General features: G+C 37.3%; 1 protein-coding gene across 2 annotated transcripts; it reads left to right on the forward strand.

Moving 5' to 3' along the window:
- The first annotated feature begins 2,503 nt into the window (after positions 1-2,503).
- LOC103474808 (OX-2 membrane glycoprotein-like) lies at positions 2,504-8,941 on the forward strand. Of its 2 annotated transcripts, none has more exons than XM_008426061.3 (6): positions 2,504-5,865; positions 6,570-6,659; positions 6,765-7,016; positions 7,119-7,430; positions 8,111-8,198; positions 8,294-8,941. In XM_008426061.3, exons 1-6 carry the CDS (start codon positions 5,826-5,828, stop codon positions 8,328-8,330), a joined length of 819 nt encoding a protein of 272 aa, XP_008424283.2. In that variant the 5' UTR covers positions 2,504-5,825; the 3' UTR covers positions 8,331-8,941. The 2 variants fall into 2 exon arrangements, with proteins under 2 accessions (XP_008424283.2, XP_008424275.2); XM_008426053.3 differs by having other exon boundaries at positions 2,507-5,865; positions 8,291-8,940.
- The last annotated feature ends 1,713 nt before the right edge of the window (positions 8,942-10,654 follow it).

Genomic DNA, 10,654 nt, shown 5'->3' on the forward strand with positions numbered 1-10,654 from the left:
TTTAGTAATCAGGACTCCCTGCATTTCAGGTTCTAAAAATGGTTCAACATAAGAAACACTGAAGCTTTTTCATGCGGAATTAAACTATTAAGACATCAAGAAGTGGATGGTGAGTTAAAGTTAATGTGAAAATGGAAAGATTGATCATTAGGACACTAACACTAATCACAATCCAAATTTTTACAGTAATATTTGGCATTCATTAATAAATTTCACCAAACAGAATCAACCAACAGACTGAAGATCGCATGTTTGTTGCACTCAGATAATTGTATGCTATTTAGTTGAATAAGTTAGAGGGAAAAAACCTATTTATGATCAAATGTTATGTTTGTTTTTTTGCACAATTTTTAGATTTTAATTTTAGATTTTTTTTTATTAAAGAAAATTCTGCACTAAATAATTTTAATCAACTATTATTTGCATAAAAAGCCACTTAATTCAAAATTGAAAAAAAAAATACTTTACTGCTAATAAATACTACCTGAAATAAAATAAATATTTGTTATATAATAATATTAGAAATGACTGAGATGCATTTGCTCATATTATATTTTATTCTGTGACACTTGTTTTGTAAAGCCACTTTATGTAGATTTTAATCTCTGTTTTTATTTCGGGGTCTTTGTAGTTCATGTCCGTATAATATGAAATGAGGGGGCGGGGTTTATTCTGTGGGGCGGGTCTAGTCAGAGTGACGTGAGGCTTGCGCAGTTTGCAGCCTGAAGGTCGTGGATTCAAATCCCATCTAGAAACTCCTGCTTCCTGCTACGGTCCAGAAACACGACTGTTAGGTTAATTTCATTGTAAATAAGTGTGACTTGCACCTACTTAGACGTGTGTGGTTGTTTGTTCTGTGGTGCCCTGCTGGGTGAACACTTCCTCTCACTTTCTCTTTCCTGAAGACTCATTTGGTGCGTATAAACATGTCTTAAGTCGGTTTCCTGCAACTTTTTTGTGTCTGCTTGAACACAAATAAATCAAATAGCTTGAGAACAAAATGCATCTCAATTCCTTGAGAACTAGCTTGAGACCTTCTGCATGCAGAGAAGGTCATTCAGTCTTTTGATTCAGGTGAATGGACCATCTAAAAGTTGCAGGACTTTTAGATGGTGTAGGTTCCTGTTGAAATGAAATAGAAATTACATTTGCATTTAGAGAACCCTTTACATCTCAAAACAGGAAGCTATAATTGCATTTATTTGACCACATTAAAAGAAGCAGGACAATAAAATCTTTCATACAGTACGTCTAAATATTATTATGGGTTTTTTTTTTAATTCTACTTTCATTTCATTTCTGAAACCCTTCGGCAAACAGATTTTCTTTGTTTATGTTTTCGCAGTCTGGTGTTCCCCGGACTCTTAACTTCGACATTCCAGCTTATTTGCAGAGGAAGTACGAGGTCAAGAGCATCTAACCTGAAACCCCCTCCTCTTTACATTTCAGCTGTGTAGCTTCCTTTTTTTCTCTCTCTCTCCATCTACACATGCAATTCGTGCAGCCGATTGTGTTCACATATCTGTCATTTTATTTTTCCTCGTCGGTTACAGTGATTTTTGCTCAGGACTTGTGCAGACTTGCAGAATTTGGGGTCAAAAGAACATGTTGTCTCAGCACAATTCAAGGGACTTCCAGTCCAAAAAAACAAAAAAAAAACATCAGCTATCATGACTAAGGCTGCACGTTCAGCAGAATATTTGCTAACAAGGGTTCAGTGACTTGCAAAAAACCTTTTTACATATTACTTTCACTACCTAGAGTTGGTTGTTATTAAAGAAAAGGTGGATGCTCCAGTTGCTCTGTTTGGATAAGAGCTTAAATTTCTGCTAAAGAGCATCTTTTCTTTTTATTGTAAGACCAAAACACTGAGATAAAATGCTGCTGTTCCAAACATAAAGTTGCACACTTGTTATTTACCTGCACAAATGATGGTTATTTTTCCCAGTCAGTCACGATGTGATGGTTTTATGTGTTTGAACTGTGGTTATCGTGTTTCTGAAGGTATTCCCCGGCTCAAAGTTCAAACCTCTGATACTGGAAAGCAGGATTTGAGCACAGCGAGAAAGAAAAGCTGCAAAATATAGAGATGTTTGAGCGTTGATTACTTTAGAAGCTATTATGTGTAATATATATATATATATATATATATCTGTTTTCTTTTTCCACTTAAACTCAGAATACAGGTGTAGATTAGAATCTGAAAGCAGAATGTTTGGATCTTCTGAAGGATCTTTAGGGGAACCACCGCAGGTGATTTTCTTTGAAACTTCCTGAGTGAAAACTATTTACCTGAAATGATAATAATCTGTGAAAAGATCCAACTCCTTCCCTCAGATATTGCTGTCTGAAGAAATGCACCGTTTCCGGTCAAAAACAACCAATCAGAGCCAGGAGGAGGATCTTAGCGCTGTCAATCAGTTTCCAGGGAAACCGCGTCAGATGACGCTAACTACAAATTCTAACACCACAAATTCGTAGTACGTTAATTTGTGGTGAACAAGCATGAGAATGATTGACAGCGCTGAGCCCCTCCTCCTGGCTCTGATTGGTTGTTTCTGACTGGCGCGTCTTTGCAGTTGGCAAAGGAGCTTTTTTTCACAGATTATCTGTCTTATATTGTCTTAGCAATGATAACTTTAAGAAATATGAAACAAACAGAAAAAACAGATTTTAAAAATAAAATCTATATACTGCAGCTTTAAGGGCGTATTTAAAATCCTATGAAAAAGTGTTTGACTTTGAAGTGACAACAAAATCTCTTCAAGATTGACTTTAATTTACTGAGTGCTGTGAAAACTACAAACATAGTTTGTATGTTATCATGTTGATGATAACAGTTATCTCATGACCACACTCCACTCCAAAGGTCCTACCCAAATTATCTTGTAATCTTGAGCATTTCAAGTTAACATCAACAATAAGGAACATATAAGTTGCAAATTTGCGGAATATAAAACAAAAAACAAATGCCTTAAACAATGAGTGAGTTTAACAGACTGCTGCCCAAACTTAATAACAGCGGTGCAAGAAAAAAACTGTCCTTTGTGACGAGACAAATGCATCTTGCATCCATTAGATTAAACACAACTGTGAATCGCAACAATTTGTATTTGCTGGAACAAATTATGAAATGATCTTATGCACAAGCTGTTTCAGTGACACATTGGCTTATGGCTGCATTTCTGTGTATCGGCTTAAAAAAATTTCAGCTCCTCCTTTTGCAAAGAAACCCCCCAGAGAAAGGAACTGCTTTCTGACTGACCGGCAGACTGTGACTATCTGTGACGGGCAGGCGGAGAACTTTGGAAATGAGAGAAGTGACACTTGCGACCAAAAAAAACCAACAAAAAAAAAAAAAGACTGTGCGTTTCAGTCTGACAGGAGGTTTAATTTAGAGTCATAAAACTCAAAGCAGTTAACATTTCCAACCTGATTCTGGTTTAAAACCAGACATAACCTCAGTATAAAAGGTTCTTCCCTGCCACATTTTATTCCATGTTTTATGGCATAATTACTCTCATACGTCCTTTTAGATACAGTAGCTATGGCTACATTTGCTGTACCCAGCTGTAAAACACTTATAACAGAATTAGGTAACGATATGATTCATTTTATGCGTGCTTAAGAGCAAACCTCGCAGGCGATTCAGACTGAAACTAAAACATGAAAGAAAACACCCTGAAGCAAAACAATTAAATATTTTAATAATGATAAATGTTTTGTTTATCTTTTACGCAGCTCAGAGCTGCCAGGTTCTTTCCTGCTCTGTGACTCTGAGGATATAAACAGGAACTTCCCTATCAATGTTGTTATGGAAACAATATTGCGCAACTGATGCATTGAGGAATATGGTGTACACACCCCTCATGAACAATGCCAGCCAGGGTTTTTTTTTGTGATACAAAAACATCTGAAACCTTTTAACATGTTCTAATGCTGTGCAGTTAAACTGAAACACATTTATTTGAATGAATCTGCAGCTTTACACACATGAAGGTTTTGGGGCTGAGTTAGTAGCTTACAGAGGGGGTCATAGTGATCCTTTTGCCAAGTTTCAGTTTTCATTCTGATTCAGTTTGTGATTCAGCCTGGACTGTCAGGAGAAAAGCATATGAGGTGCCATCTCTTTACAGATGAATTGATTACATTTCTATTTCTTGAACTTGAGACAATTTGCTACAACTAACCATTTAGGGTTTTTTTTTGTTTGTTTTTTTTTAGATTTTGCTGTCACTATTATTGGAAATACAAAAATGTCCACCCCTGTGCGTAACTTACCGTTACACCTCTTATATCCTAGTCTGCCTGAAACTAAAGTCAGACCATAGTGTTTCCTTCCTCAAAGCTTGAGATGATTTCCAACTCTACTTCTTAGCAAAACCCTTCCTGGCAAAGCATCTCTCACCTGTTTGCTATCCCATGTCTTCTCCAATTACTTGGAAATAGGATGCTATTGTATTCATTGCACCCTTTTCCTGACTGATACCTTTGTACACTAGAATTCTTTGTAACATCTCTGGAGTCTATAGAAGTTGTAAGAAATTATCTAGCATGATGTGACAAGTTGACTTTACTTGGAAATCATACGATTGTTTCATACCACGGGTTTATTGTAACGGTTATGATTCAACCAACCAAACCAGCCCAGGCTTATTGTGCTTGTAAATGCCTCTTCTTGTTCTCCTTTCCTTGGATTGAACAGAGGAAATTATAGCTTAGATTTCCTCTGACATGCGCTGCCGAAGTTACTGTAACGCTCATAAATTCCCTGGAGGACATGGTTTCATGTTACTGGGGAAACGGTGAGAAGTGGACGCTAAACATGTCACGGCATCTGAGCGGTGATGAAACTTACCGAACATGAGCTCAGCAAACCTCTGTCACATTTTTTTTCTTTGGCGTTGTGCTTGAAGTGAGAAAGCCACAAACTGCAGACGCAAAACAAGAACATGTTGGATGGGAATTAAGTGAAAAAACAATGCAATTTCTAAAAATGCTACAGTTTAACTTTACACTTGGTTTGGTTGGGATTCGTAAGCCGTGACTTTGTGTTTCCATGCGGTCTTAGCCGAGAAAACGTTCTATCAGAGCAACGCGGTGACGTGTAGGAGTATCACAGGTTTATTTCCAGGATGAATACCATTTCTGCTGAGGTGCCAGTGACTGCGAGGAGCAAAGAAACATTGCTACATGTGTCAAATATCACAAACTTGTTCACACCTAACCAAAATGAAAATGTGATTGTGATCATGTGCGCACAACAGAAAATAAACCTTGAGTAAGCCAACAACTTTAGGGAACTTCTACTATTGGTATTAATGTTCTTTCCCCTCTTGACTACTGGCAGCAAGGTCAAGTAAATATTGACCAGCATCCAGTAAACACATCCAGTAAACACTGTTTACTGGATGCTGAGTAAAAAAAAAAAAAAAGTTGCAAAATGCATATAGTTTTGACTAGTTTCAATCTTATTAGCAGAAATATAAAAAATAAACCTCACAGAGCGGATCTAAACCTCCTAGACCTAAAATTAAGTTTGTCTGATTAAAAAAAGTTAAAACTTCAAGTCCTGTTTCCGTTCTTCAGATGTGAATCTTAACGTTTTAACTGTCCTCAGAAATTATTTGCATTATTTATTTATGAATTTGTGAAAATAAAATATTCACAAATTAATTGAGGCAGAGGAAAGCACCCTCCATTCTCCCCCACAACTAGTCTTCATGAGTGTTTCAGGAGAAATCCCACCCCCTGCCCTGCTGCTATAAAGGCAGGACAACCCAAACAGAAAGTATTTTCTGATCGTGCTGCAGCAGCGACACAGGATGCTACTGATCCTCTCTGTCCTCTGTTTGGCTTTTAAAGGTAAGACTACTTTTTCATCTCAATACAATTCTGTTTATTTTTACTTCACCTGTACTGACTGTATGTTTAGTTATGGAGTACATTATTATTATACGGTACAATAATGTTGTTTTACAGTGTGCAGTAAAACAACATTTCTTCTTTCTGAAAGGGCTTGTATGAATTTGGTCAACATAAAGAAAATTATACTAATATTAAATTATTTTATTATTTTTATTAATGTGAAATTTTATCTTAAGTTAAATTTGTGATCCAGTTCATGTAAATACTGAAAATGTATATTTTATTTTACATAATAAAATATACATTATTATATTTTATAATAAACTTTATAACATATATAAAGTTTATTATGAAATATATATTAAAAATAATAAAATATATTATTTTACAATAATACAATTAAAATTTTATTGTATATCATAAAATATACATTTTTATTATTTATGCATTTGTCATTTATGGATTTGTGTATTTTTATTATTTATTTTAATTAATTTTTCATATTAATTATTATTATTATACATGATCCAGTTGTGTGCTGCATTTTTCTTTATATTCATTTCTATTTCATTTATTTCAATTAGGATTCATGCAATAATAATAAATTGTGTTATTATTCTGTCACACTGTGTTGACCCGTTTTCATGTTGGTGAGGTCTCTCGCTACGCTCTGTTTGCTGACCCTGTGTTTCTGTTTCCAGCCCACGCCTCTCACATCAGCCTCCATGGGACGACCACAGTCGCATACGGTGGGGAGGCAAACTTCAACTGCATGCTAGCAAACCCAACAGGTAAGTCCCACATCTGGAGCGTTTCCTGACAGCTGGCTATAAGTAAACAGCCACGACTCTTTCAAAGGTCACCTGTGACGTACTGACTCTTTGTTTTCCCCGCAGGCGTTCTGCAGGTCACCTGGCAGCGGGGTCTGAGACCTGAGTCATTGGAAAACATGGCAACATACAACAAACCTGTCGGGGAGCAAATAAACGAGCCTTTTAAAGGGAAGGTGATCTTGAACAACTCATCTCTAAGCTCCTCGTCCATCACACTGAAGAATGTGACGTGGGCAGATGAAAATTGTTACGTCTGTTCCTTCAACGTGTATCCTGATGGGTCCAAACGGAAGCAGATCTGCCTCAAGGTGGAAGGTGAGCTGGTGCTTTTTTTCTTTTTATTTTTTTTTACGGTAGTCTCTTTCAAAATGTCGGAAAGCATTAACCAGGAGTAACAATTTCCAATTTTCCATGAAGGAATATCAGAGATGCACAAAAAGAACTCCTCCGCAAGCAGTGCTGGCCGTGAGGGCAAGGAAGAGCTCAGTTGCTCAGCCACAGGGAAACCCGCTCCCAAAATTTCCTGGAACATCTCCAATCTTGCTCCCACAAACACCTCACAGACTACAGTCATCAACAGTGATGGGTCATTCACCACCAGCAGCAACATCACACTGCAGGTGCCTACAGACTGGACGGGACATGTGTACTGTGTAGTGAACCAAGGACTGCCGGGACAGCGGCAGGAGGAATTCAGTTTTTCTTCACAAGAAAAGGAGAAGGAGGAAGGTATGCATGCTGGACTTAAAAGTTTTACAAGCTATCATGTGGAGAATTGTGTAAACGTGCTGTGTGTCCTGATCTGCTGTCTGAGAGGGAGCCAATCAGGAAGTACCACTGCTGTGGAAATTCAAATTCCAGATAATCTTGGGCTCTCCCATTGATGTATGAATACCTGGCTCTGGTTCAAGGAAGTCCCACACAGGTGTAAGAAATTCCCTAAGAGTTCTCACTGCCTGGTAGTGATGTCAAACATTTACACACCTGATTGTTGTCATAATGACCACTCAATCAGGAAGTCAGGAAATCCCAGAAATTCACTTCAAGGTTAGCTTCATTTCCTGGTGCACAAATGTCGCCTATCTTAGTCCTGGAAGTCAAACAACAGAATCAAAGCAAACTGAGTCATGGTTCCCTTTTAATCAGCTGAGCTGTGACTCACAAGCCCTCTAAGGCTTTAGTTTCACTATTAGCCCAGTTTCATTTTCACGGAAACCCCACCTCACACTGCACTGTGTGGTGTGGGGGAGAGAGGAGGGTCTCAGGAGGTTTACTGTACCGATCCCAGAGGATCATTCTCAGAATGTAACAGTAAAAGTAAGACAGGCAGGGATTCCCAGCTTCCTCTTTTTGGGAAATATGAGCTGGCTCATTTCTGCGCAGGCTAACCAAGTGTTTCTTCTCTTCAGGGAATGCGTCACAGAACGCTCTCATCATCGCAGTCGTAGCAGTCATCATCTGCGTCACTGTCGTAGCAGCTGTATTCGTCCACAAGAGGTGAGAGACTTCACTTTCTATCAGCAGAAACTGTGCGATGACAGTTCTACATGCATCATTTCCCCCCTAATCTTTCTGTTTTTTCTTTCCAGCAGATTAAAGAGAAGATGCGACGATTTCACTGCCGTTTGATCCGCCTTTTCAGCAGCACAGCATTCAAGCATTACAATAACCTCGGAGTCTGTTGCACTGATGATGTTCATAAGCTAAAGTCAGGCGCGCCTCTCAAAGATCCAATGAACAACAGTCCGCTGAATCACATTTCTCTCCAACTGCAGCACTTTTTGCACTTTAACTCGGAGCTTGTCTACGGACTTTGTTGAATGTAAAAACCACAGCACAGCCACAGGCACGTGCTCTAAAGAAAGCGTTGTGCAATAGAAAGTTTACATCAGGAAAATAACTTCTTAACTGAGCTTCTGGCGCCATCTAGTGTCCCGTTGTGTGAACGTGTTATTCCTTCATAAGCCATCCTGAGAAATTAAATGTGATTTTATTAGTGCAAGCATATTGGACGTCTTACCTCAGTTAAAAATATATATTTAGAGATGTTTTTTGTTAAGCTATCATGTAGTGATGTGTTCAGTTGCAGACATTTGTTTCTAAATGTTATTTATTGCTTGCACCAAAAAATGCAAAATTAACACACCTTCCAAGGAATGTGAAATTTGACTTAAATTTACTATTTATTTTCAAATCTATTTATTGTTTTGTTGAGTAAATATATAAAATATATATTGAGTATATATATATATATATATATATATATATATATATATATATATATATATTAGGTTTTTGAACCATTCCAGCTTGTGATTAAAAGTGTTTCTTTTTATCAAAGCAAAAAGTGTTGTCTGTTTCATTTTTAGAGCTCACTGTTATTACAAACGTGTAATTTGTTCATAAAAGTCCATCTATATTATGGAATATAAACTCTAAGGTGATGAGTTAAAAGTAAATATTCATAAAAGCATGATTTTTTTTTTCATTTCTTCACATTTGATTTTTTTCCCCTCAAAACAGGAAAGACAGGAGAGCACATTATTTTTAGGAAAACAAAGATGATCCTGGGGTCTCTGGTAATCGTTGAAGGTTGTCCACATGCCATCCAGATGCTTGGGAGTAATACCCTACTGTAACAAACATAAACATGCAGAGTTTGATAAACTCTCTGTTTATTGATCAGATTAGACTAAACTAAACTACATCTCAACAGTTGCTGATGGTGTGTTTACTGAGTATGTAGGGGGGTCCATCTGTTCCTGAGGGTCATTAAGCCCCAGACCTGAACTTTATCAGAATCACCTCACACAGAATCACCTGATTAAACCAGTCAATCCAGGTGTGGTGGTGCAGGTAGTCACACCTTTAAACTGAGAGTCTAGTTCAATCTGTCACTCAAGGATCAGTAAAATGACCCTGAAAGTTATTCTGTCACTTGTCACATGAAGATCAAAACAGCTCAACATATGTTGCTCAGATTGTGTGGTCTACAGGTTATGACACCAGGGTTCAACTACAAAGGACAAGAGTTCAAATCTAGGAAAGGATGTATATTTCATCAGTCTCTTTCAAATTCACTATCGAAAAGATAAATGCACCATGAGAAACTCCTAAAGACAGTTTATAGTGCTTTACATTTAAAAAGACACATAAAAACACAATCATTAAAACACCACCCAAACAATTGAGAAAACCAGTAACATTGCATTTTGATGAATGCCATCACAAAAACCATCTTTGCACATCAAATAAGTTGCTCAATGTTTCATATATTATGGTTCATAAGGGTTCAAATCCTGGAAAGGATGTTTATTTTGTCAGCATCTTTCAGTCACCATTGACAGCACAAAAGATAAATGTGCCATGAGATACTTATAAAGTGTGGAAGGGTGGATGGTATCAGACTTCAAGTATGAAGGACAAGGGTTCAAATCCTGGAAAGGATTTTTTTATTTTCTTGTTTTTCATGGAAAAACCAAGAAAATGAAAAATCGGCAGTATCACCAAAACACTTTGAAATCGGTGCATGGAAAGGATGTCTATTTTGTTAGCATCTTTTAGGCACCATTGACAGAACAAAAGATAAATGCGCCACGAGATACTTATAAAGTGTGGAAGGGTGGATGGTATCAGACTTCAAGTATGAAGGACAAGGGTTCAAATCCTGGAAAGGATTTTTTTATTTTCTTGTTTTTCATGGAAAAACCAAGAAAATGAAAAATCGGCAGTATCACCAAAACACTTTGAAATCGGTGCATGGAAAGGATGTCTATTTTGTTAGCATCTTTTAGGCACCATTGACAGAACAAAAGATAAATGCGCCACGAGAAACTTTTAAAGTGTGGAAGGTGGTGTGGTCCACAGGTTATGGTAACAGACATCAGGCACAAAAGACATGAGTTCAAATCTTGATCTTTATCTGAAAATTAAGTGTAAGTGGATATTCATGC

This window comes from Poecilia reticulata, chromosome 2, assembly GCF_904066995.2.
Source record: "Poecilia reticulata chromosome 2, P_reticulata-male-v2, whole genome shotgun sequence".
Classification (NCBI taxonomy): domain Eukaryota; kingdom Metazoa; phylum Chordata; class Actinopteri; order Cyprinodontiformes; family Poeciliidae; genus Poecilia; species Poecilia reticulata.

Bases quoted from the DNA above. Each gene is read 5' to 3' on its own strand.
- LOC103474808 (XM_008426053.3), top strand. From the start codon at position 5,826: ATGCTACTGATCCTCTCTGTCCTCTGTTTGGCTTTTAAAG. The intron at 7,017-7,118 runs GTGAGCTGGTGC...TTTTCCATGAAG, and splicing joins GATCTGCCTCAAGGTGGAAG to GAATATCAGAGATGCACAAA. The intron at 7,431-8,110 runs GTATGCATGCTG...TCTTCTCTTCAG, and splicing joins AGAAAAGGAGAAGGAGGAAG to GGAATGCGTCACAGAACGCT.